At 48.0% G+C, this 27,479-nt stretch overlaps 1 protein-coding gene across 2 annotated transcripts; it reads right to left on the bottom strand.

Moving 5' to 3' along the window:
• Window positions 1–3,762: 3,762 nt before the first annotated feature.
• TATDN2 (TatD DNase domain containing 2) lies at window positions 3,763–25,204 on the bottom strand. 2 transcript variants are annotated; one of them, XM_061127948.1, is made up of 8 exons: window positions 24,529–25,202; window positions 23,965–24,396; window positions 16,885–17,379; window positions 10,332–11,201; window positions 8,172–8,299; window positions 6,706–6,889; window positions 6,115–6,290; window positions 3,763–5,744 (listed from the first exon to the last, which is right to left on the bottom strand). In XM_061127948.1, exons 2-7 carry the CDS (start codon window positions 24,388–24,390, stop codon window positions 6,150–6,152), a joined length of 2,244 nt encoding a protein of 747 aa, XP_060983931.1. In that variant the 5' UTR covers window positions 24,391–24,396; window positions 24,529–25,202; the 3' UTR covers window positions 3,763–5,744; window positions 6,115–6,149. The 2 variants fall into 2 exon arrangements, 1 of the variants encoding a protein (XP_060983931.1); XR_009690313.1 differs by lacking the exon at window positions 3,763–5,744 and adding an exon at window positions 6,409–6,504 and having other exon boundaries at window positions 6,154–6,290; window positions 24,529–25,204.
• Window positions 25,205–27,479: the final 2,275 nt, after the last annotated feature.

A 27,479-nucleotide genomic window follows, 5' to 3' on the forward strand; every position in this document is an offset into this window, starting at 1 on the left:
ACACTAGAGCCACTGTCAGACACGGCTGACCTGGCCCCTTCCCCTCCTCCCGGCCCACTGAGAAGACCCGGCCCAGCGGACACCACCTCACGTGGCCAAGGCTGGCCATTGCCTGGGCTCCTTCATTGACCTGGGGCACCAGGGTGACGTCCCAAAAGCCTTCAAACCCCAGCTCACAGCTGAAGTGAGCCTCGATCCTTCAGTTCCACCGCTGAATTCCAGTGAAGACCCAGTCTTCCAGGGGGTATGTCCCTTATCAGTCACGTGGTCTTTGGTGTGAACTGACTGTCGAGCTAGTGACGAAGGATGGGCGATCACAAGGGGAGAAGCACTGCCCGCCTCCACATGTGTGCACCCATTAGAAACACACGGGACACCCCTCTGTGGAGCTGGGGTAACATCCACACTCTGGAGACACCCTTGTCACAGAGGGCTCCCTGTAGGAGCCAAGTATCTTCTCCAGTGAAATTCTGGCCACCAATCACTTAAGACACAGCCCTGTAGTGCAAACCACGCATCACACTTGATGGGCACCTGATAGCCCACCACCATCCCTCAGCAAGGCGCCACGTGGCCCGTGGGATGTCACCGTGATCAGGGAACCTCTTAGAAGTGCAGAATCTTGGGCCCCATCCTTGCTCTAGAAGATCAGGATCTGCTTTTTTGTTTGTTTCCTTTTTTACTGCAGTATAGCTGATTTACAATGTTGCGATAATCACTTCTATTCAGCAACGGGATTCAGTTATACATACCTGTGTTGGTTTAGTCACTACAGTCATGTCCAACTCTTGCGACCCCATGGTAACTCTCCAGGCTTCTCCATCCATGGGATTCTCCAGGCAGGAATACTGGAGTGGGTTGCCATTTCCTTCTCCAAGGATCTGCTTTTTAACAAGACCCCAGGAGCATATATATAGTGGCTTACTGCCCACAGGGTCCTATTCAGGCAGCAGAGCCTGGTGGCCCCACCTGACTTAGAACAGGCGTCAGCTCTCATATGACTTAGGGAAATGCAGGGGACCCTCGATGAAAGGGAGATGGAATGAAAAGGCTATCCTGTCCTCTTTCACTTACCTCGCTGCACCCAACTCTCTAAGCTGCGGCTCTGCCATCAACTCCGTGCCTGTCCATTGGGCAGACCACACACACACATCCCTTCCATCTCAGGAAAACACACACACCTATTTGACTGTGTAGTGACTCAGCTCACCGAGCCCTTGGCTCTGAAAGCATCTGCCTCTAAGGGATGACCCTAGTTTGAAAGGCATTACCCCCATTAGGGGGGCTTCCCAGGCGGTGCAGTGGTAATAAATCCACCTGCCAATGCAGAAGACACAGGAGATGTGGGTTCGGTCCCTGGACTGGGAAGATCCCTGGAGGAGGAAATGACAACCCACTCCGGTATTCTTACCGGGGAAATCCCACAGAGAGGAGCCTGGCGGGCTTCAGTCCGTTGGGTGGCAAAGAGTTGGACACAACTCGGCACACACACATCCCCACTAGAGGAATCTAAGGTATTGGAAAGCAGTGAATGATTTGGGTGGAGGGAGAGAGGAAGCGAAGTCCACCTCCAGTGAGCCAGCTTTTCTCTCTGATGCAGAGACCCATGTGTGGGCCTGGAGCTGAGGCACATCCCAGCTCCAAAACTTAGCAGGGGTGCCACCCTCATCGTTGCTAGCAATGCCAAGGGCCCTTTTCTGAACATCCAGAGGAGGAGCCCAGGCCCAACCATCATCAAACAGCCCAAGAAACCACCTCCTGACCTGGTGGAGAAGCAGCCAGTCAGGGTTCAGGGGAGGATGGGTGCCACGCTCCAAGGAATGCTGGTCACCTGTTGCTGCCCCACAAAGACAAGGCTTTACACCTTTCTCAGGGGGCACACACAAGCCTTCTCTCCCACTTGCCTAGGTCATTCATTCCAGAAACATGTTAAGCACCCACTCTGGACGGGGCTCTCTCAGCAAGCCCAGGTGGCATGGTGGGGTGGAACGCTATGGGCCTCAGACTCGGACCCAAATGTGAACACCAGCTGTCTGATCCAGCCCATGACACTGAACTTCTCAGGCTCCTCCCATGTGAAACACCCACCTCCCTGGGTCACTGTCAAGACTGAACACAGTATCTCCCTGGAGGACATCTGCACACTGTAGGCATTCAGTTATCCTAACAGCCACCTTTTACTGCATTCCTGCTGTGCCCCAGGCACTGTCCCAAACACGTCTCACATGAATTTAATGTAATTTCAGTTAATTTCCACAACAAACCCACTTAGGAGGAAGAAGACTGAAGTCCGGAGGAATTAGGTGACTTCCCAAGGTCACATAGCAAACAGGTTTCCGACTTACCCAGAGCTGTGGCCTTGGGCCTAGGCTCCCCGGTGTTCTGCTGCTTCTCAACCAATGTTATCCTCTTGCCCTGCTACCTAAGGTAGCCTTTTGTTTCCATTTTTCATTTTCATTCATAAGACATGGGATCAACTTGGAGTAGGCCAAGGACAATTTCAGGTTAACAACTGGAAGAAATAAAACTGATTCACAGGGAAACAGGGGACACACTTGAGAAAATGAGCATTTCCAAACCTGGTCCCATGCCAGCCTTCTCACACCGTCTCCTGCCCACATCACTTCCCTACAACACTAACTTCTGGTTCTCCGAAGCAGGTATATTTACCCCCTGGGCTGAGCAAGGTGTTTGCACAGGAAAAACAACAACAACAAAAATGTCCTTATGAAAAAATTGTTTTATAAATTATATGCCCAGTACATTAGAATGATAATGTGTATTTAACTTCTTACACACACACACAGGGGTGTAAGAAATTCCTTTAGGACAGTGTACACAGAGACCCATGCTTAGCAATCGCACTTTGGTCTGAATTCACTTCCGAACACTGTTGACAAACGAGCATTTATAGCAAGCAAGAGGGCTGCCTGGCCACTGACCAACGGTTCTGCTGCCATCCTGGGCACTTTGTTCAAGCACCACACAGTGGACATTTGCCTGGATTTTACAGAAATGAGTGACATAAAAATGAAAGTGCTTGCAGTAAATGGTTACTATTGGTCCCAAACTTAATACACAGAGAAAGATGCCAAACACCAGGAAGGCCAAGAGCAGATTCCCAGCTGCAAAGAGACTATCCCTGTGTCAGGCAGACACAGGTGCCATGCACTCCGCTGGGACGGAGCTGAGACAGAGGAATGTGCTGGAAATACACAAACCAATGACTGTGCATCCCAGAGGAGACATCAACAGATTCCAAATTCATCAACTGTTCTTGGAACAGAGCCTCCCTTTGGACAGGCTTACTTTTGGCTTGAACACGTGTGTCCAAGTATACCTTAAGACAGAGCTGGAAGACAGGAGGAAGTTCTGTTTCACTGTGTGCAGAGTTTGCCCAGAGGCACCAGAGTTCACAGTCCAGAGCCCACAGTGCAATGGAGTCATCAACAACACCGCCGTTTATTCCATTTTTTCCCCTCCTGTTTCATTGGTCGGGAACAAAGAACGTGTCTGTTTTTCAAGGCTAAGAAGCAGAAGTGTATCTGGGTGTTCCTGGGCAGTAAAATGAGAGTAAATGCTCAGAGGCAGCAGAGATCTGGAGAAGGTATCGAAGCTGCTTGCTTCCAGCTGAATTCTGCTGAAGCACAGACATATTTGAGAAGGTCTCCAGACCTCTGGATCTTTAGGGTACAAAGCTAGGAAACAGCCAAACCACTGCTAACACTCTGAGAAATACAAACAAACATGGAGACCATGGGAGCTGGCTGAAGATCCATCACTTTATTTTCAGAAAGAGATGGCCAAAGGGGACGAGGGGGCAGAGATAGAGAAGCATTCCAGCAACACGGCAGAAACAATCCAGTTGGCCATCCAAAAACTGTAAATGAAAAACAATGCCAGCTGGTTTTCACCCCCCACCCCAGCCCGCCTGCCACAGCCACGTCTCACTGTGTAACAGAAATGAAAACCCTTAGTCCTGGAGGTAAAAGTGGATAGCACCTAGTGCTTCACCTCGGCAGGGAGACCGCGATGGCGCAGACGTCCAGAGTTGTCACTCCTAGTCACCGCACGCAGGCCCGGCTGGCTTCCCTCGCTGGTGTGATTTCCAGGCCTTGTCGTGAAGGAGACGGCTAAGCGGCAGTTCATCTGGGGAACAGTGGAGCACTCTAAAACACTAAGTCCTCCAAATCTTCCAAGCAGGAGAACAAGGCTCTGGACTCCCCAGATCTCAGGCACAGATGATGCACAGCTCATCCATGGAAGGTCGACAGTGCATCAAGGCCCACTTCCCAGGCCAGCAACTTAGGTACCAGGGCAAGGAGGAAACACCACACACGAAACGCCAAGTCCTGTTCCTTGCAGCTCATGAGGTTCCAAAGCACCTTCCACAAACACCTAGAGGGATCCAGCACAAGTGATGGATCTTACGATTTCGGCTACTGGTCTCCAAGAAACAGACAAAGGAGGCAGGGTGGCCTGTCTCACTGAGGAAGTTGGAATAAAGGATCCTTTTGTGCCAAGTGCAGAGCGTCCTCACTCTTACCCTTCGACTGTCATAACCTTCCAGGCTCTGTAAGGAACACACCTTGACAAGGCACCAGCAGGGCGCAGAGCACAGCTCAGAATTTGAGACGGCCTGGCTGCTCAGAGGCCGAGCAGGGGCTCTGACTTCCACCGTGGAGAAAGAACACAGTGGAGGCCAAAGTGAGGGAGAGCCCCAGGATGGGAAATGGGAGATTGATGGACACCAGGCCTCTTGTTCTGCATAGGCAACGCAACAGGGCTGGGCGGCGCCAGCAGAGCTTTGGAGAATTAAACTGGTTTGCCTCTCGACCTGGGTGGGGCGCACAAGGGGCCATTAGGAGAGATGGAACGGGAGGAGTATTTTTGGTCCAACGCTGCAGGAGGAGGGGGCAAAGTGGAGGCCAGCGGGGCTGAGACCCCCGACGGCAGGCTAGCAGACAGTTTCTGCGGCAGACTGGACCCTTACCAGTTAATTCAACACAACTGAGCTGCAGCCCTGGGGGCCTCAGTAAGGGGAAGAACACCTTCCCTGGGGTCCTTGTCCTCAAACAGGCTTCCTCCTCAGGTCCCCCAGTCGATCCAGGTTCCCTCAGCCAGGACTTGCTCTGGACAGTGAACACCCCTCGGCTCTCTCTGTGTCAACAGCAGTGGAACCAGTGAGGCCGCAGCTGAAGTCCTTCAGTCAGTGCTAACGCAGAACCGACACTGGCCACGGGGCGGGCCAGACTGAAGAGCTACCCCGGGGAGCGAGGGGCTCCCTCACCAGCCACAGGAGCATCAGCCTCCAAGACAGGTCCCCGGCCAACGTCCTCCAGAGATTTCCCACTCGGGAGTTGTGTTTAGAGAACCAGGAACCACACCACTGGCTCACGCGCACTAAACAAGGAGCAGCGTGACTTCACATGCAGACTGCCTGCACCTAAGCCGCAGACACAGGCACGGGGTGGGTGAGTTCGCTGCGCCCTCACGCCCTCTTCCTCTTCTGCCTGGGTCGCCCGGAGCACCGTGGCCGGGAGGCCAGCCCGAGCCCCGAGTCCACCCACTGCACCCCACCCCACCCTCCCCCACCCACACCAGCCTGAAGCAGAGGCCTCCGAGGAGGTCTCGGGAAACACCCCTCCAGCTTTTCTCCATCCCAGCCGGCTCTCCAACATCCTCGAGCAGGGACCCACGGGCAGAGCTCACGCGGCCTTTCTCTTGTCAGGCCGCTGGTCATCCTGCAGGGTGTGGGGAAGAGAAAAGGATGAAGGTTAAACTCAACTTCAGGGGCGTCCCTGGCGGCTCAGCAGTAAAGAATCTGCCTGCCAACCCAGGAGATGCAGGTTCGATCCACGGGTTGGGAAGATCCCCTGGAGAAGCAACCCATTCTTGCCTGGAGAATCCCATGGACAGAGGAGCCTGGAGGGCTCCAGTCAACGGAGTTGCAAAAGAGTCGGACACAACTGAGTTAGCATACAAACTCAAGTTCACTCAAGACAGACCAGGCTCATTGCTCAGCCCATGTTTACCTGCTCCACGTTTATAGAGACCAAGTCATTTTTGGTCTTGGTTTTGCAAAACTACATACGTAATGTGATTTCCCCCCACCTTTTCTAGGAGACTCCTGGCGGCACCCTCCCTGCTTAAAGACTGTAGAGGCGGCAGGTGTTCTCACGCAGGGTGGCCAAGGTGCTGGCGAGCGGCAGGTCTTTGACCCTGGCGATCTCTCGAACCGTGTGCAAGGCCAGGCCCGGGTGGGCGTACTGGCAAAGGCTCTTGGGAACCTGGAAGACACCAAGCATTGAGGACATCGCTGTGCTTCCTGCGCACAGCCGTCAGGCACGTGTCCCTCCCCGGCCCTCCCCGAGCAGGGCCTCTGGAGCTGTGTAGAGACCCCTTTACCTGCAGACGCAGGGAGAGTCCCAGTCATGGGGGCTCTGGGTGAGCAGGGTCCCACGCTTCCTGGACAACCCTCTACGGGGTAGGGCTTTGCACTGCCTGGAAGAGAGTGGTTACCCTTCAGCTTCTCAGCCCCCTAGACTTTGGTTCTGCAAAGCAACAGAGAGGAGACATCTACACAGCCAAGGGCGGGACCTGGAAAGGTACTGGGGGCTCTGGTCCTGCCAGCCTTGCATGGGTGACCACCCACCTCCCACCCTCTCTCCTCAGCGCCTCAACTTAGCTTGAAGACGGCCCTACCTGTCGAGGCAGGAAATAGGGAGCGTCCGTCTCTACGATGATCCTCTCCAGCGGGATCTGTTTCAGAGCTTCCCGGGCCTCCCAGGCGGAGGAGTAGGTCAGGACAGCTGTGAAGCCCACGGACATGTTGGGAAAGTGGTCCAACAGGGGCTCGATGACCGGGTAGCTGCCGGTGAAGCAGTGCCTGCGAGGAGGAGAATCCCACATCAGGGTTCTCTCATTAGCCACTCTGCCGAAGCCCCAGCCCCCTCTAGACATTGCACCTCTTCTAATTTTGGTGGACAGATTGTCAGAAATGCAAAGACTGCATCCAAGGGAAGGACTCACAGTCAACACAGTCAGAAGCAGAACTGACAACTGCAGCCCCTCTGAATCACGGCGACTGTGGGCAGAAATTACGTCCATGTAATCGAATAAACCGGAAGGGGCCGACAGGTGAATTTTTCTTCTCTTAACCTGATACCTGTCCATGTTCTCAGTAGCATATACATCAGCCCAGAAGGGCCCAGTGACTGCCTCGTCTCATCTCTGGTGGCCGCTCCACTCAGAGGTGTCCCTCTTTGCCTGGGCGCCTGGAAGGCAGTGGTCTAGAGGCCTGACAGCCCCACCCTCTTCAGCCACCTGTCACAACTGGGCTTGGGATCTAGACTCTGTGCTTTCTCAGTTAACCTGTCTCGCCCGTCTTGAAAGAGCCAGCTGGGCTTCGCCTCCTGGCCCCTTTGTAGCCAGAGGCAGCTAAGGGCCCGTGCTCTGACTCCCTGGGCCCCCTCAGCCCCACACCCTCTGGGGAGTCACCAGCAGACTGTCTCTCAGCTCCTCCAGGGCCCCCTCAAGCCATTCCATGCCCAGAACGGGCACATGGCAGGAGGTTGGTGAGTTTACCCAACTAAAGAAACCCTAGATAACATTTAGAGGAGATGCCTCCTGGACGTTAAGGTGGGGAGGGGTGAGCTTTCAAACTGCAAGCAGGGCTTCCCTGGTGGCTCAGACGGTAAAGAGTCTGCCTGCAATGCAGGAGACCCGGGTTCAATCCCTGGGTTGGGAAGATCCCCTGGACAAGGAATCTCTAGGTGAAAATCAAACTGCAAGCAGGAGAGAAAATTTCCTTTCCAGTGCCCTGGAATGTTCTCTGTGTGCCCAACCACTGGACCCACAGCAGCTTCCCCCTAGATCAACAGCTCTCATTTCTGAGAACCAGGACTCCGTGACAACCTGCTTCATGGGATGGGGGTCACACTGATTCAGGGTGTTAGCTCAAACCATATGAAGCTGTCATTTTTTAGGTAAAAAGTGGTCAAGTATCAGAAATTTCTCATGGGTCAAAATGACAGTTAATCTTTTGAAAAGATTCTATGAAAAGACCTAACATTATCAACGCTCTTCTCACTGCATTTGTTTTTCCCAGTAACATCCTAGACAGAGGGACATGTTCACTTCATTTGCCTGCTGAAGTTCTAGGGTCTCACCGGTGAATCTTGTAGTCTGGAGGCACAAATTTTTTCATGATTTTCAGAAGATCTTCATCAGCTTCTCGGCAGTGGATCACCAAGGGCTTCCTTAGAGACACGGCCAGCTGTAGCTGCCTCTCAAACACCTGGAAGAAGGCAGCGACAAAAAACTGTGGGTGAGGGCCATTCTGGATGTCTGTTACCTCCAGAGCAGCCAGTCCAGTGGGCAACCCCCACCATCTCCCATTCTTTGTTTTTAAACTCATGTAGTAATAGCTAACACTTACTGACTGCTTACTAGTTAGTAGTATTATTTAGGTGTATTATAACCTGCAATCCTCAAAAACACCCAAAGATAGGGTGCTCAGCCCATCATGTAAAGAAACGGAGGCTCCAACAATTTGAGTGAGGTCAAACAATTTGCAGTTGATTAGCTGGAGCACCCCGATTCAAGCCTGAACCCAGACTCTGCATGGAGCAACCACTAGGCAATGCTTATTTGGGGCTCCATGGGCGGGTCAGGGCTCAGGAGCATCACTCCAAGATACATGTCCTCTCCTTCACTGTCCCTGCTCCTACTCCCACTCCCCAGAGGGAATCCATCACCTTGCACACCTTTTCCTACGCAAAAAGTTGCCATGGATACATCTGCACGATGCCTGACTCTCAGAGGTGCTCAACTACTTGTGGAAAGAATAAATACTAAAGGTATTTCCTGCAACTTGCTTTCTTAACCAAAATCAGATCTTCTGCTAGGTGAACACCTACAGATACATTACATTAAAAACACACACACAAAAAAACTCTAGGCCACTTTAAAAATCTTTAGTGGTAAAATACACATGTTGCTAACAATCTTAATGAAAAAAACTGGGCTAGAACTTCTACTTTCCTCTAACAAGTTCAGGTTTAGAAAAAAAGAACAAAAAGAGTAATTCATTATAAACAAATTACCTCATCTTAATATTTCCATGAGTAGTTTTTTCAATCGTGGAATATAATTCATGTTTGAATTTTTAACATCGAATTAGAAGATGTTTTTGAGTCAGGTGATTCACTTGAAAATGACATTTTCAAGTCCAACACTCAGTACTACCTCTTCTCAAGATAGCGGCAATGAGCCAATACCAATTCTGACATAACTCAGGTTTAACCTGTGGTTTCAACTAAAGGAAAGTGAGCATGGAAACCAACAGCATGGAATGCTTTCAAGGACTAACGATGAGCTAATGCCAGTACCCACAGCCCACTGGAGCCCTCTTTAACATATCTGCCCTCCTTGAACTCCTCCAGAGGCAGAAGTCTGCAAGAGATTCTAATTTTAATACTTAATTTTTGCTTCTAGCAAAAGCTACTAGCATAATCAAACTATTATAGACTTGGGGTGGAACATTACATGGCTGTTAAAAAAAAAGCCTATTTTTTCAAAGAATATTTAATGAAGCGGGAACATTTTCACGGTGGAAAAAACATTCAAACTACTCCTTTCTCTCTATAAATCTCCTAAATTCTTTTTTAAAAGGCACGTACATACAGCACCCATTTCCTTGATTCTTTGACAGGTGCTCATAAGACATGCCACCAACTGCCCCCTGCAACTCTCCAAGGGATAGCGACAATAAAAATATGAATTCCAAAACACATCTGAATTTCAAAAATATTAAGAAAGAATTGTTGGGGGACAGGATCAGTGGCTGCAATGGAGCATGTGTCCTCCCCAGGAGCCAGCTGAAAAAGAACAAGAGGAAATGAAGCTCACTGCAAGGGAGAAGTCATGGTCACTATCTCTCCTGGATTGGGAAATGATGATCTTTGCTCATTTGTGTGTTTTGCAATATTCTGCAATGGGCACACTAACTTTAAAATCAGAAGAAAAACATATTGTTTAATTAAACAAACAAAATGTGTTGCTTCCCAAGAAGGAATTTAAGCTTTGACATTTGTATCATTAGCTATAAAGGTCATTCAGCCCCAACCCTCCTCTTCTTTCATAATACAACTGAAAGGAAAGAAACAGCTTGCAAAGCATTTGCCCAATGACACCTAGGGAGAAGGGGTCTGGATAAGAGCAATCACCTTTTTAGAGACTCTAAATTCTTTAGCTCCCAAAGTGGAGAAACCCTTATGTAACCACTAAGAGAGGAACGAACACTGTGAGCAAACCAAGGATGATATTACCTTGTGCTGCTCTGGGACAGGCGTGGTGCACTTGTGAGAGTAATCCAAGCCCATCTCCCCGAATGCCACGGCCTTGGGGTGCCTCAAGGCCTGCAGAAGATTTCTCTCTTGACTCTCACTGTAGTAACGTGCAAAATGCGGGTGGCAGCCAAAGGCCCCCCACACCAGATCCTCCTGCAACAGGTCCTCCCAGAGGCCATCGGTCAGGGTGCGAGGATCGCAGAAGTCGGAGATGCAGCCCTGAAACTCCTTAGGGAAGGAGCTGCTGTAAATCTTCCTGAACCTGGTGAAGGTCCCTTTGAATGACAGCTTGGAATAGAGCATGTCCAAGTGACAGTGGGTGTCGATGAAACCCTCCAGCCGCGGCTCCCGACGGCTCCTGGGCAGGGAGCGAGATGCAGGTTCTTCACCCGGACGCGGCAGCACGTCCTCCTGGAATGTTCTCTTCTCCTTCACATCTCCTTCTTCCGAGCTTCTGGAGAAACGAGACGCACGAGACTTCCGGGATCTGCCTTCCTTGGCAGCCTCAGGCTCCCGGGAGGTGAGCGGGGGGCTCACCGTCGAGGCGGGCGAGGAGCCGCGGCCACTCCGGCCCGCCTGCGTCGTGCTGCCGCCGCCGCGGCCCGCGGAGGGGCACCCGGGGGCCTTGGGACCGCCGGCCCAGTAGCTGGCGTAGTCACACCAGGGACTGCTGTACAGGTGAGCCGGGTACATGACGTAGTCCGTGGGGAAGGCGGAAGCCTCTGGAACGGCGGAGGCTTTTAGGGAGACGGGCTCCTCCTGAGAGAACCTGGCCGTGGAAATCTCGTCCACGTCGGACCAGTCGCTTCCTGAAGAGGCGCGCTCCATCACCACCTCCCGGTCCTTAGGCTGCAGAGGAGAAAAGAGACAGAAGGTTCGCCTTCGTGCTGTGTGGGGACAGCCGCCCGTGCTCGGTCACCTGCCAAATAGAAGCCCCGGCCGCTCTCTGGCCACGGTGATGGCACGGCATTGACTCCTTAGCGCACTTTGTCATCTGGCTTCTTGATTACGTCCCAGAAAGTGAGCCGGGCTACCACGGAATAAACTGGGGATCAGGGTGTCATGTGCCATCCCTGGAAGGGAGGCTGCACCTGCATTCCCTTTCTGAAGAACCCCTCTTGGAAAAAAACCGCCCTCTAGAACATACAGGGTGTGTGTGGGGGGGGGGGGGGGCGGATTTTAGAGAAAAGCACTGCCCAGCATCTCATCACGAACAGCAGGTCTGTAGCACATTCAAAATGTAGCAGCATGCAGTTTGAATGGCTTGAGGGTGTGTCTGCAAATTCTTTGACATTACTCTCCACTGAAAGGTGGGGTCTGTGACCCTTCCTCTTGAACCTGGGCCAACCTGTATGGTAAGTGATAGACTGGGAAGGGACAGCAGCTTCCAGGACGAGGTCAACGCAGTCTTACTCCTCTGGGGGAGGTCGACTACCGTATGACTTCTGAGCACCCACAACCACATGCTAGAGAGGTCACAGATTGGTGCCAAGCATTAGTTGCTGGACATGTTCACATGTGAGTACATGTCAATAAAATACCTCTCACATACACTAACAGATAGTTAACATCTTTGCAATCTAGCCCTTCAAGGTATATTTCACTATTTTATTTTCCCCCAACAATGAAAGTTAATCTGATTAAAATTATAAAAAATATCCAAATGGAAGGCAAGGGTTTCTCCTCAAAATGGTACTTCCCTTTTCTGAGGGTTCATTTCATATTCAAGTCATCACAGTCTCTTGTAGTACAAGATATACTCTTTTATTTGAAGAAGATAAATGACCCTAAACAAAACTCAGAGCCAAACTAATTTGAGAATTTAAAGAGGTTCCCTAAACTCTTTTTTTTTTTTTTTTAAAGAGGGGGGGAAGAAATAAAAAAATAAAAAAGAGGGGAGATGGGAAGCAAAAAAAAAAAAGCTAACAGATTTAATAATTATTCCTGGGGGTATGACCTCACAATTCTGTGGTAGACATCATTTTAAACAAAGGTTTTAAAGGTAGTTTTTAGTTTTTTATAAAGATAACTTTTTGAAAAGCAATAAGGTAAGTGGTTATGCATAAAATTACACTGGAAACTTAAAAAACATATATGTATGAGGAGGAATAGGGCAACACAGGGCCAGTTGGAAAGGTTTTTTTTTTGGAAAGCTATTTTTCACTAAATACATTTTTTAGTTTTAAACAGTGGAAATATACTTCCTAAAATACTAACCGAAAGAATAATTAGACATGGTTACACTATAGGATGCCCAAAACTTTACCTCCAAAGACTGAACCAACTGAATGCAAAGGGAACAGCCATTTGCAATGTGGGATAGAATTTCCAGGGACAAAGTAATACAGACCAAAAAGTGCTACACTGTATCAGTGAGATCTCAGCTACAGGAAATTCTACAAGTCAAATGACATCTTTTTGTTTGTTTAATAGATGTAACAACAAATAAATAATATGGGGTAGGAGAGGGAAGGGCAGAGCTGTCCCCTGGCTGCTTCACAGACTATCATATCTCAGGGTACTGATTAAAAAAAAAACTAATTCCACAGTTCCATCTCAGACCTCTTGAGTCAGATTCTTCTTCTTCTCATCAGGGAAGTTCAGGAAATCACATTACATGACTCAAAAAGTAACTCCAGTGACAAGGAAGACCATGTCAGAGAAACATGTGAAAAGGTTCAATAAAACTAATCAAATATGAGGGGGTGGGAAATGGCAGAGTGGGGGGAAAAAAGACTTCAAAAAATGCACATGTACCTAGAAATACATATGATAAACAGACTTTGATGACATCATCTAAGACCTTGAAAGACTTTATATATAGTCAAGTTGGCCAGGAAAAGGTTTTGGATTTCCTTTTTTGGGAAAATTGACAATTACCTATACTTAAGACTGCCTGAGGTTCAAGTGCATATGGTGAGATTTAAAGCTGCATTTATTGAGAATCTACTATACACGAGGCACTGAGCAAAGTATTTTCATGTATTAATTTAGGATTCAGCAAACTTCAACCCACAAGCCATATCAAATACACTGCCTGTTGGTTTAAGTAAAGTTTTATTGGAACATAGCCAGGCTCATTCATTTAAGTATTGTCTATGGCTGTTTTCATGCCATTACAGAAGAGTTGAATAGTTGCAATGGAGGCCTTAAAAGCTCAAAAAACCTAAAATATTTACTATCTGGTCCTTCACAGACTGAGTCTGCTGATCCCTGTAATAGTCTGTGATAACATTTAAAGAATCATGCCTTTTTATATAGAGGAAGAAACTGGGGCTCAAAGAGGTTAAGACTGCAGTACACCAGCAGAGCCAGGATATGAACTCAAAACTGTCTGATCTCAACACTCATCTGCTAACCTACCCAAATATATACTCAACAGGCAATCTAAGTGTCCAGTCTGACAAATGGGAGTTTGGGTATAGAAGTTTGGAAAGTTCACCCCCACCAGGGAACTCCAGGCAGCAAAAAAATGATCTACATTAGACAAGAAACACAGGCATTATACACTGGGTTGGCGGGGAAAGTAGTTTACAAAACCTACTGCTCTTGGGGTTTCCAATTAAATACAGCACATGTGGGTTTTGTCCTTCCTGCCAAAAAACTCTTATTAAAGTTACAGGAAATGGACTTCAAAAAGCATAAACCTATGAAGAGAAAGCAATAGAAAAAGAGCAAAGCAAACTAAAAAAATAATCAGATACTAGAATGCAGATAGAGGAATGGTCACTGGATAAGCAGATCACAGATGGCCAGAAACTAATCCTGCAGTGAGAAAACTCCCAAAACATGCTGAATCATACTACAGGCCCCCAGAAGACTCAAGAATGGGAGGTATCAGAGCTCTCAAAATGAAGGCAAGGCTGGAGATGAAAGAGGATTTGTGAAGTTAAGAGCCCCAGATCCTTGCTCCCATCCTGTAGAGATGGGTCTGCCCCTTCCCCGCCCCGCAAAAGATAAGGTATGAGCTTGGAAAAGTTAAGCCAAGGAGCCTGTGGAAGAGTCAGGGGCAACAGACACAGCGCCGAGGGTCATCACATGTTAGACGCTGATGAACTGGGGCACCTCCCTCAGCCTGACTCCTGAACACCAGCAGCTGGACCTGTGCTCCTGAGCAGAGCACGGGAGGGTTTGTCCCAGGGCCCCACCCCTCACCCCCCAGCAGCCTGAGGATAAAGCTACAGGTGATCACCTGATGTTAAAGGCAGCAGGTGATAAGCCCACCCAGGCACCAAGACTTCCAACAACTGGTTTTTAATGCCTCATCGTTAAAATATGAACAGATACCCGAAACATCTGAGGAAAGGCCTACCACAAAAGACAGACGCCAAATTATTTAGGGGAAAAAACAAAAAACAATTTAAACTCTGAAAAAAGTAGTGTGGAGGGAAAACTTCGAAACAAACTTTTAATTCATATTCTCAGAGAAACAAGAGAAGGTATTATAACCTCAAAATGAAACAGGATGTCTAAAAAAGGACAACTCAAAAAACTGAGCCAGTGTTTTATAACTTAAGTATGCCAAAAATTTTAAAAGTATGTGTTATCATATGCACTCTCCTTAATTATTCATAAAGAAAGCAGAGATGAAAAGAGACAAAGGAAAAAAGGAATCGTAAGGAATCAAAAGGAATATACCCTCAAAAAAAAAAGAAAGGTGGGGATCAGACTACTTATTTTGACAATATTGAGAAGAATTTTATGGTACTGTTAGGGGAAGCATACTGACTGAAACCGCCCACCCTGGTCAGGCACCGTAGTAACCATTTGCATGAGTTGTTTTACACAGGAGGTCCTGGTAAGGAACAGGGAACTAATAAGCCTCCACCAACCAGAAGAGCTCAGGAAAGGTCAAAAGGAGACACCCCAGGCCACCCACCTCCCAGAATCCTTCTCTCTGGCATCCATCTTGGCTGAACAAGGCGTGTACCACCAGGAAGGACTCTGAGTCAGAATGATTGGCTAAAGACAACCTGGAAGTTTCCATCACCATAAAACTGTGAGCCAGTGGCAGAGCTGTTCTCCTGGGGCCCCGTACCCTCCTGCTCCGCCGGGGCCCTTTCCCAATAAAATCTCTTGCTTTGTCAGCACATGTGTCTCCTTGGACAATTCATTTCCGAGGGTTAGACAAGAGTCCAGTTTCGGGCCCTGGAAGGGGTCCCCCTTCCTGCAACAGTACTAGCAGTTGGGAGATGAAACAATCGTAAGAACAGAGAAAACTACGGGAAAGAAAGGCAGATCAACTTTTATAAGGACAGAAATGTAATCAGAGTATACTAAGTCAGTCAGCTATGAATACGGTCATAATAATTGTAAATAGATTTGACTAAAAATTGTATTATGAACCAGGGAGCTACAGGAAGGCAGAGAGGATACATTTACACGTGTGGGTACCGTCAAAGTGTAGAGAACTAAATTCTCGTCTCCTGTGTAGAAAGTCCACAGATGTCTAAATTTTAAAAAAATAAACAATGCGAAATTACTTAGAAACATGGACTAGAAGAAAGAGACGAGAGGGGCTACCTCCGAGCAGCAGTCACGAAGGATGGGCAGAGAGAAGTACCACAGAGGAATTTTTTTCCCTCCGAATCAGAAAAAATGTTAAAAACTGCTAGTCTCCCTCCAGTGTTAGTCAGTGTCACTCTCTCCTTCCTCTATAGCTGCTGCCGCTGCTGCTAAGTCACTTCAGTCGTGTCCGACTCTGTGCGACCCCACAGACGGCAGCCCACCAGGCTCCCCCGTCCCTGGGATTCTCCAGGCAAGAACACTGGAGTGGGTTGCCATTTCCTTCTCCAATGCATGAAAGTGAAAAGTGAAAGTGAAGCCGCTCAGTCGTGTCCGACTCCTCGAGACCCCATGGACTGCAGCCCACCAGGCTCCTCCGTCCATGGGATTTTCCAGGCAAGAGTACTGGAGTGGGGTGCCATTGCCTTGTCTCCCTCTATAGCAATAGAAGTTTATCTGAATGTAGTGTTTTCCAGATGGCAGTCAGTCTGGAATTTTCCAGACTCTCTTGCAAGTGTTGGCCAGATTCTTCTCAACAGATATGAGCAGACACAGTGGGGACTACCTCTGAGCCAAACTCTTAAAAGGGAGGGAATGTACTTCGCTCTTCTCCCCTCCTCCCGCCTGGAATGTCAATGTAACGTGTGGAGCCTGGTCACAGCCGCTCAAACCAACCACAGGATGGAAACCGCCGAGGGGCAGCAGAGAGTCAAGCAGAAGGCACCGGGGTCGCCCACACCGTGGACCCATCCTCTGTAAGGCAAACTTCTTAAGTGAATGTTATTTTGGCCTTTGTTACACAGGAAAATCTGTATCTTAACATATAAATCCTAAAACAAAACTAGCACTGAGTTGAGGTTTCTTAATAAATCTGAAAGGCATGATGCAAGAGAACTATCAGTTTGTTTCCTGAGGCCCTGGGTAAGTCAAGGACTGCGTTGAATGAGTAATAGTTATGATCAAACTAAAAAGACCAAGGACATTTAAGAAAACTCAAAACTCCATGCTTGACCTGAGCTTGACTCACCTTTTGGCCGTTCAAATGCGAGTCAGAGTCATCCAGAAACTCCAGGGGTGGAGAGCACTCCTCGGTGACCATCCTGCGGCCAGCCAGGGGCTCCTCGCTGTGTCTCTCCTGAGGGTCTATCACCACCCTCCGGTCACAGAAGCTGCTCTTCTCCAGCACAGCGGCCTCCTCCTCCGCTCTGACCTCTGGGGTGGACTCTCTCTCTTTCTGAGGAGCAGCCACGCTGACACCCCTGGCTGGTCCCTCTCCGCGGCGGGGACGCTCTGCTATGTGGGGTTTTGCCCTTGGGGCCGCCTCTCCCTTCCTCTTTGGCATCGACTTTCCCAGGATGCCCTGGATGGCCTTTAGGTAGATCATGGCAGAGCCCTGGTCTCGATGTCTATCCCTCTGCCTTTTCTGGACCTTGTGTGGTTCCTCCATTGTACCATTTTGACCCTCCGCTTCCGCTGCCAATTCAGAATCCACGGAGCTACGAGGGCTATCTTTGGAATCAACCTGGAGGAAAAAAATAAGAAATGATGAAAGGTGATTTCATATACGAAGCACTTAGCAAATGAGACATTAGTGGAGACGTCATGCCAGCCCTCAGCGCAGTCAGCCATTGTTAACAATTTCAGTAGAAACTGGACTAGAAGAACGAGCTGAAAGAGATGAAGGGGGCTATCTCCGAGCAGCAGTCATGAAGGATGGGCAGAGGTGGGTACCACAGAGGAATGCCTCTGCCCATCCTCTCTCTATAGCTGCCACAAGGAATTCTACAATCTGGCAACGTGACACCTCCGCTTAACATGCTTCAACGGCTCTGTGTCTGCCTGACTCCTGAGTGTGACCCCAGAAGCTCTCCTCCCAAGCTGGGCCCCAGTCTTCCTTCCAGCATCATCTCCTACCTTTCTCCACTCACCCAGGTGTCTGAGGGAAACACTGGAGAAGGGGGAAAGGAGGGCCTTGGAATAAGCAGTGCCCCAAGCATCAGAACAGCATTTCATAATCCTCTTAAGACACACACTGTTGTTTCCTGAAATGTCCTTGTCCATCAAGAGAACTCAAATGACACCTCTTCTGTGAGGACTTTCCCGATGGTTAGTCACTCACTCCTCTGACTCCCTCGTACTTCAAATATCCCTGTTACCACATCGCACTGTGATGAACTGTCATTCTCTGCACCACCAGCCCCAGCACAGCCTCACCCAAGCACTGAGACATCCCTGAGTGAAGCAGGAGACAGGATCCCCCGTGAAAGTCTCATCACTCAGGAGCCAAGATGCATAAGGCTTTCTCGTGTCTGGGTTGCGTGACCCTCTAAAAGACCCCTTAAAGGAAGGACGCTGCCCTCTTCATCTCCCTGCTCCTCCCATCTAATACTGGGCCCGGATGAGTAGGTGCTCACAGGAGGGCAGCAGCCTCAAGAACACTGGCTTTGAAGTCAGACTGACCTGGGATTATACTGTAGCTCTGACCTGTACAAGCTGTGTGGCCCTGGTCCAGACATTTAATCTTTCTGAGTCTCATTGTCCCGGGGCCTACATACATAGTAGGTGCTCAAATATTTGTTCACTGATATCTAAGCATTTGTTAAGTAAGACAGAAAGATAACACTGCCATCAACTATACTTCAATTAAACAAACAAGCTTAAAGTCTTAAGGGTTTAGCATAACTATGGCTTTACTTCTCAAAAAAATAAAACAGATAACACTACCCACCTCACAAGACTGAGAATTATGTGAATGCACCTGATGTGAAGTGACTCACTGGAAAAGACCCTGATGCTGGGAAAGATTGAAGACAGGAGGAGAAGGGGACAACAGAGGATGAGATGGTTGGATGGCATCACAGACTCGATGGACGTAACTTTGAGCAAGTTCCTGGAACTGGTGATGGACAGGGAGGCCTGACGTGCTCCAGTCCATGGGGTCGCAAAGAGTCAGACACGACTGAGCAACTGAACTGAACAGAGGTCAAATATTGAGATTCACATTTGACAAGCTCTAGCTTCCCAGGTGGGATTAGTGGTAAAGAACCCAACTGTCAATGCAGGAGACATAAGAGACATGGGTTCAATCCCTGGGTCAGAAAGATTCTCTGGAAAAGGAAACGGCAACCCACTCCAGTATTCTTGCCTGGGAAATCCCATGGACAGAGGAACCTGGCGGGCTACAGTCCTTGGGGTCACCAAAGAGTCGGACCTGACTTACCTACTAAACCTCCTTCTCCAGCACATCATAAAGTTCAAACTTTTCCTTCCACTCTTCCTTCCCCAAACTGAATTAAAAATTTGGACATATCATCAACAGATGGAGAGAGATTTCATGTTCCCAGGTTGGAAGAAACAATATTATGAAAATAATTATACTACCAAATGCAAGCTACAGATTCAATGCAATCCCTGTCAAACTACCAATGATATTTTTTGAAGAACTAGAACAAAAAACTTCACAATTCATAGGAAACACACAAGATCCCGAATAGCCAATGCAGTCTTGAGAAAGAAGGATGGAGCTGGAGGAATCAACCTTCCTGACTTCAGATTATACTGCAAAGCTACAGTCATCAAGAGAATGTGGTACCGGCACAAAAGTAGAAACACAGACCAATGGAACAAGATAGAAAGCCCAGAAATAAACCCATGCACCTATGAGTAAGTTATTTTTAACAAAGGAGACAAGAACAGTGGGGCAAAGACAGCCTCTTCAATAAATGGTGCTGGGAAAACTGGACAGCTGCATGTAAAAGAATTGATATTAGAGCACTTCCTAACACCATACACAAAGATAAACTCGAAATGGATTAAAGACCTAAATGTAAAACCAGAAACTATAAAACTCTTTGACTCACCCCCTAGAGTAATGGAAATAAAAACAAAAATAAACAAGTGGGACCTAATTAAACTAAAAAGTTTTTGCACAGCAAGGAAACTCTAAACTAGTGAAAAAACAACCTCAGAATGGGAGAAAATAATATCAAATGAAACAACTGACAAAGGATTCATTTCCAAAATATACAAGCAGCTCACACAACTCAATACCAGAAAAACAACCCAATCAAAAAGTGGGGAAAAAGCCTAAACAGACATTTTTCCAAAAAAGACATAGATGGCTAACACACACATGAAAAGATGTTCAACATCGCTCACTATTAGAGAAATGCAAATCAAAACTACAATGAGATATCACCTCACACCAGTCAGAATGGCCATCACAAAAAGTCTATAAACAATAAATGCTGGAGAGGGTGTGAAGAAAAGGGAATGCTCTTGCACTGTTGGTGGGCATGTAAATTGATACAGCCACTATGGAAGACGGTATGGAGAGTCCTTAAAAAACTAGGAATAAAACCACCATATGACCCAGCAAACTCACTCCTAGGCATATACCCTGAGGAAACCAAAATTAAAAAAGACACTTGTATCCCAATGTTCACTGCAACACTATTTACAATAGTGAGAATATGGAAGCAACTTAGATGTCCATCAACAGATGAATGGATAAAGAAGCTGTGGTACGGCTGATTCATATCAATGTATGACAAAACCCACTGAAAAAATAAATAAATAAATAAAGGAAAAAAAAAAAAAGAAGAAGCTGTGGTACATACATACCATGGAATATGACTCAGCCATAAGAAGGAATGCATGTGAGTTAGTTCTAATGAGGTGGATGAACCTAGAGCCTATCATACAGAATGAAGTAAGCCAGAAAGAGAAAGATAACCATCATACACTAATGTATATGTATCATATATAATGAATCTAGAAAGACGGTACCGATAAATTTATCTGCAGGGCAGCAATGGAGAAACAGAGAGAACAGAATTATGGATACGAGGCGGGGCGGGGGAGGAGGGCAGCCAGAGGGTGAGATGTAAAATAGACAGCTAGTAGGAATTTGCCGTATGACTCAGGCAACTCAAAGGGGCTCGGTATCAACCTAGAGGAGTGTGACAGAGGGAGATGGAAGGGACGTTCAAGAGGAAGGGGACATATGTATACCTATGACTGATCCATGTTGATATCTGACAGAAAACAACAAAAGTCTGTAAAGCAATTATCCTTCAGTTAAATTAAAAAAATTTTTTTAAAATTTGGATATGTCATACTAAAGGCTAAACATAAGGTAGGTGAAGGTGCTCATAATAGAGACATTCAACCTTCTCTATAAAGTAAATGAAAAAATAAAATAAAATAAAAATAAAGTAAATGAAAATCATCAACTACTGTTAGAATCTGAGGGACTTCCCTGGTGGGCCAGTGGTTAAGAATCCACCTGCCAACGCACGGGACATGGGTTAGATTCCTGGTCCTGGAACTAAGATCCCACGCCCCACGGGGAACTAAGCCCATCTGCCACAACAAAGACCCAGCACAGACCAAAAAAAATTAAAAAAAAAAAAAAAAATCTGAGAAAACCTTGCCAACAATTATCCTGGAGGTAATAAGGCACAAACAAGGAGATGGTGGCCAGCATGAATCTCTAATGATTCCAAAATGCCAGTCTAGCTATGGTCTAAATGTGTTGCCCACAAAATTCAAATGTTGAAATCTGATCCCATGGTGGTGTTATTCTTTGTGGTCTTTGGGAAGTGATTAGGTCATAAAAGTGACTAATTCTTATTGACAGAATTAGTACTCTGGTGAAGGGGCCCCAAGACAGCGCCCTTGTCCCCTTCTGTCATGTGAGGACATAAAGAGAAGTCTGTGACCCAGAAGAGGGTCCTCACCAAGCAGGCACCCTCATCTCAGACTTCCAGTCTCTAGAATTATGAGAAATTTCTGTGGTTTATAAGCTACTCAGTCTGTGGCATTTTGTTACAGCAGCTAGAATGAACTAAGATAAACATCTTCCCTCGGAATATTCCATGACCTGGCACAGAGGCTTCTGTGCTGAGGGGGACGCACAAAGCTAAGTGTGTGCCTCTCCAAGTCCACAGAGCAAATGCAAAGGGCAGGTGGACGGGTGGGAAGAAGGCAGGTGAGTGGTGAGGGGGCTTTGCCTTCTTAGACAAACAAGTCTGCAAATGACTGCAGAAAGAATCGGGGAAGAGGGGCAGACAGAGGGGAAGGTCAGAGACATTTTCAAATTCATCTACATGAGTGAAGTACTGCACCTCGTTTTCAAACTAACAAACCCTCTCTAGGGAGAGCGCTTAGCAGCACTAGAGAAGGATAGTTGGGATTAATTCCATCAAGTCTCACAGTGTACTGACATGAATGATCTTCCAAAAGCGCAAATCTGCCTTCCCTCTCTACAGAGCTCCCTAATGGCTTAGAATAAATCCAAATTCCCTTGGCTCGTAACACCCCACTGCAAGCTGCCCCCTACCTAGCTCCTCAGCCTCCATTCCACCAAACCGTATCCTGAGGCAGTCTCGTGACTTCTTCAGGCCTCCCTCCAGATACCAAGCTCCTGAGAAGCCACCTCGTGTGGCCACCATCCAACAGGGTGCTTGACACACAAGCCTCACTCACGTGCTTAGACTGACAGCAAGCCAAGGGAAGCACCCCACGACTTCTGAGACAGGACCGGACCGCTCACCTCTCCGAGGTTAACCGTGACAGTGACTCTGGTAAAGCAGGCCCTTGAGGCCTGGAGGAGAGCGAGCCGAGTCTGCCATGAGATGAGGCAGGGGCCACACCCTCAACTCTCCAGAGAGCCCAGCCCAGCACGCAGCACACCTGAAAGACTACGCTAGATTCTTCCTCGCCTCACGATCTGGTTATTGAGATTTGATTTAATCAACTGATCGTTTTACCCTATACCCCAAACCACTGAAACTGCATCAAGGATAAATGACAAGATCAAACTAGCCTCATATTTACCTCATTCACATGCATCATATTATATATACTTCATATTACCCACACTTATATCAAAGACAAAGCCTTTCAACTCACCATTAAATTTTTTTTAAAAAAATCAATGTGCCCATACAAGGGTTCTGACTGTGAGGGCCACATTGAAAACACGTGGAACACTTCTCCTAAGGATAACAGCCTGCCAGCAAGGACACAGAGCTAAATACAGCCTCACTTCTCAGTTCCACATCAGAAATCACTCAGCAAAGGCTTTAGGACAAACTGTTTTCCTTCTGACTGGTTCTGGGTTTTTTTAATGATAACTTTATTTAGGGGCAACCCATCTTACCCAAGTAAGACTTTGCCTTTCTTTGCTCCTCCAGGTACAGAACTCCCCACCTCTAAAGGCCCATACCTCCAAAACCTAGAAAGCAAATCCCAAGCAACTAGAAACACTGCCTGGCACAAGCTAGGACCTGGATAAACATTTGCTCAAAACCTAATTAAAGAGGTGGCTGACGCTCACACAGTAGCCGGCAACAAAAACTAGGACTCATCTCCTCCCTCTAACCCAACCGCAGGAGACTGAACATTTCCAAATTCACGTTCAACTTTCTCTCTCACATACACAGTGCAGGTGTTGAGAAAATTTAATTAATCCTTTTAAAAAAAAAGTTAAATAAGTGGATAAAATGCACTTCCTCCGTGAAGTACTCCTCAGTCTGCTTTCCAACATTATGAAACCCTCCTGTATGTTCCCACTGGGGAACTAAATGTTGAACCTCTAAAATAACCCTGCCCCACCATGCAAAAGCCCAACATGCTGGAAAACATAACCTTGGTGAAAAGCCACACCAAAAACCAAATCCTTTTTTTTTTGGTTCTGTGCCTCGAGGTACATGGCACAACTCCGTAAATTAACAAATAAATTACATACACCTATGTCTCTGGGGAACGCCAACCACCTGGCACAGAGAATCTCCCCCATGACTGATTGCCAGTTACAAGCACCTGAGAAACACTTCAATACCAGGAAGCTGGGCCCACACCTGTGCAGAACCTCAGGCATTTTAAAGTAGTTTCAAAGTGCTGGCAAGTTTGCAAACTACCTCTCCACCGAACTTCAGGCCATCCCCTGGCATCTACCCAGTATGCGCTTAGCCCCCTGGGAAGACCCTAGAGATCTTAACAAACATCTTTTTCTTAGCGTCCTTTCATCAAAACTCCACCGCCAACATCTCAATCCAAGTGGAATGGGCTTCGCCGTTTGCAAGGCTTTGGGGCCACTTACCTTAAGGCTGCAGGCTTCCTCCTCGAGAGAAGCCATTTCTTCTAGAGAAGGTCTGACAGAGCGCAGAGGGGATCCCCCTGACGAAAGGAACCCTTTTGAGCTCGGAATCAGACCTCGTTTGCAGGCGGCCCCACCCGCACCTGGGCCAGAGGAATGGGAGGAGGAGGAGGAGGTGGAACTTCTGCGGCGGGAATGCGAGGAGGAGGTGGAACTTTTGCGGCGGGATGAGCCCCAGGACACATCGTCGTCCTTCTGGGCTTTCAGGCGCTTGGGGCTGCTGGCCCCTCCTGAACGCGACACAGAGCTGTGAGCTGGGTGGCTGGAGGGGGCCACATCACTGGGCTCCCGGAGGCAGCTGCGCTTGCGGGAACTCCGATCCGAAGTGCTGCTCCAGTGGTACTTGACCTTGCGCCGCTCTGACGCCATGGGCACCTGCAAGGTAAACAGGCGGCCGGGGGTCCACCACCAGCCTGCTGGCTGCCCCTTCCTCAGCCTCCCGCCTTCCCGGGAACCCCTGGGGGAGGGCAGGCCACTAGGTCACAGCCAGGGGATGACTTCACTGACCTTTCCCCTTTTCCACTGCCCATCACAGATCTCAAGATTTCAGAGAGGCTAAAGCGCTTCGTACGTCGGCGATAGCAAAGCGCTTCAGAGAAGTCCAAAAGGTCCCAGGATTTACTAAAGGTTTCTTTCGATTAGGTTTCCGAGCCCACAACGTGCTTCCGCGATTACCAAGAGCTTCAGTTTGCAGAGCGCTACTTCGGGGATGTCAAAGCGCTTCCGGAACTACGACGCGCTCTGAGTTTGCAATACAAAGCCCTTCGCAGATGTCAGCGCTTCAAACGGCTACAGGGCGCTGTTAGGTCCACACCTGAAGGCCAGTCCTGCAGCCCCTGGGCGGGCCCGCGGCCGGGAGGCCCGGAACGCCGAGCGCGGGCCGCAGAGCAGGGCCAGACCGGCACGCAGCCCGCCCTGCCCCCGAGGCCCAGCCGACCAGCCCCGGGCCGGAAGGGGGCGAGCCGCCGCTCAGCCGGCGACGCCCGGGTCCGCCTGCTCAGAATATCCCCGGGTCTGCCCCGTACCCCGTCCCTGCTCTCACGGCCCGGACGTCGGCTCCGCAAGCTGCACCGCCCTGACCGCCTGCTTGCCGTCCGCCCCAATCCTGCGGGGCCGGCCCTGCCTCCGCCGGAGCTGGGACCACACCGGCCTCTGCTGGACCCGCCTACCGGAACGAGCTGTGCGGCCCGCAGCCCGGCGTGCGGCGAGGGCGGGTCCTGCGCTGAAGAGCGGGCGCCCATTGCTCAGATCAACAAGGGGCGGAGCTCCGAGCAAGACGGAGCTCCTCTGTTGGTCAGTAAGCCTGGAGGCGGAACCCTTCGCCTTACGAAGCTCGTCCATTGGTCGGAAGCTAGACGGGCGGAGCCACACACGTTAGCTCGTAGAGCTCGAATCAGAGGCGGGGTCGCAGTTCCCCAGGCCTGCGGATAGTGGAGGGAGGAGTCACCGAGTGATCCGTGCTCCCGGGGCTGTTCCCTGCTGCTCAGCGCTGTCCCCTTTAGCAGGGCGCCTTCAGATTCAGATGCGCTGATCAAACCCACACTCGCGTCATCACTCCATTTACAGAGCAGGAAACTGTGGTTCAGAGACCCAGAGGCAAACCCAGAAACTGACGGATTTGGAATTAGAAATTAGAAACCACGGGGGGGGCAGGGGGAATAAAAGACTACACAAAAATGTTAACTATCCTCTGGCAAAGAAACATCAAAGTTGAAAAACAAGTTACAAACTTGGAAAGATGTTTGTAACACATAGCAAGGGGCTCATGTCCTTACTATGTAAATACTTTGGCAATAAGATAATTAAGTGGGCAAAGGAAATGAACTGATGAACGTAACAAATCACAAAATTGGTTAAATTTCATGTTGCCGAATGAAAAAATGGCTCCATTTTCAATCATTTAATGAGTACAAATAAAATTATATTTTCACCCATTAGGTTAGCAGTGATCAAAAAGCATGATGATATTCTCTGTAGTTGAGGTTGTGCAGAAATGCACTCCCATACATCACCAACTGACCTTATACTGATGTAACCTGTTTGGAAGGTTTGGTTGCAAGAAGAATGAAAACAGTCTCAGTATCCAGCAAGTGAAGTTAGTTGCGTAAATTACAGAATAACCATACACTGGAATAGCAGGCGAAAAGAATGAAGTGCTCCAAATGTACTGTTGAGGAAAAATAGCCAAGAAAGACAAGAAAACACAGAGGATCCAGAATAAATGAAAATACCCTGTGTGTAGCAAAAAATAAGTGAAGCCTCAAGATACAAAATTTTTTATGTCTGTGAATAACCACTCTGCGTCTAATAATTTTATTGAGATATAATTTACATACCATAAAGTTGACCAATATATAATTCTATTATATTTTAGTATATTTAGAGTTGTGCAACAATCACCATAATCTAATTTTGGAACATTTCATCACTCTAAAATCTTGTGATCATTACCACTTCCCTCCCCAAACCACTCCCTGCTCCCCCCCGACACACACTCCTAATTTCTGTCTCTATGGATTTGCCTGTTCTGGACATTTCACAAAAATGGAGTATATATGTTTGGCTTCTCTTAGCATTATCTTTTCAAGTTCACCCATGTCGTATCAGTTACTTCATGTTTTATGGTTAAATACAATTCCATTGTATGCATATGCCACAGATTCTGTTGATGGGGCATTTAGGCTGTTTCTACCTTTTGGCTATCATGGATATTGCTGTTATAAAAACTGGTGTGCAAGTTTTTGTATGAACATCTTTTCCTTTCTTAGATACATAGGAGTGGAATTTCTGGGTCATATAGAAACATTACCCAATTGGCAACTGTCCTCTATTGCTCAAAATGCTTTGGAAACATACTGTTGGTAATTTGAAGGTGCTTACCACATCTCAGGTCCTTTTTGGGGTACATAACACAGATTCTAGTTGAATCCTCACAGCCACCAGAGCTTAAGACAAAGGTGTCAGTAGAAATCACTGTCCACCTGGGCTGGAGCCCACTCAGATTTCTTACGTACTAGTACAAAGCTGACTTTGCTGGGGGGCTGTTGAATGCCCTTTTACCATCAAACCTATGAAACTGGTACTTTTTATCCTCCCCCACTGTATAGATGAGGAAACAGAGGCTCAAAGTAACTCCCTCATTTGGCCCAAGATCATCCAACTATTAACAGCCAACAGTTAAGAGCCAGCGCCCAACCTCTTAGCTACCGCACTATACCACTCATGGATGCAGAGAAACTTCTCCATATTATCTGGACACACAGCTAATTATGACACACATTAGCTTTACCAATGTATTTTTATCTTACAAAATAAAAAAAATCACTACATTACGCTTATTTAAAATAGGACACACTGAATTTAAACTAGCATTTTAACAAAAAGACTTGCAACATGACTTTTCAGAAATAAACCCATTGCATAAATGTTAGTTGAATGACAAAAGTAGACACTTAACG

This window comes from Dama dama, chromosome 24 (assembly GCF_033118175.1).
Source record: "Dama dama isolate Ldn47 chromosome 24, ASM3311817v1, whole genome shotgun sequence".
NCBI classification, from domain to species: Eukaryota; Metazoa; Chordata; class Mammalia; order Artiodactyla; family Cervidae; genus Dama; species Dama dama.

Excerpts from the sequence above, each read along its gene's own strand:
- TATDN2 (XM_061127948.1), bottom strand. The coding sequence starts at position 24,390 with ATGGCGTCAGAGCGGCGCAAGGTCAAGTACCACTGGAGCAGCACTTCG. Across the intron at positions 11,202-16,884 it reads CGCATTTGAACGGCCAAAAG|CCTAAGGACCGGGAGGTGGT; the intron begins GTGAGTCAAGCT and ends TCTCCTCTGCAG. Across the intron at positions 6,890-8,171 it reads CCAGACTACAAGATTCACCG|GCACTGCTTCACCGGCAGCT; the intron begins GTGAGACCCTAG and ends TCCTCCTCGCAG.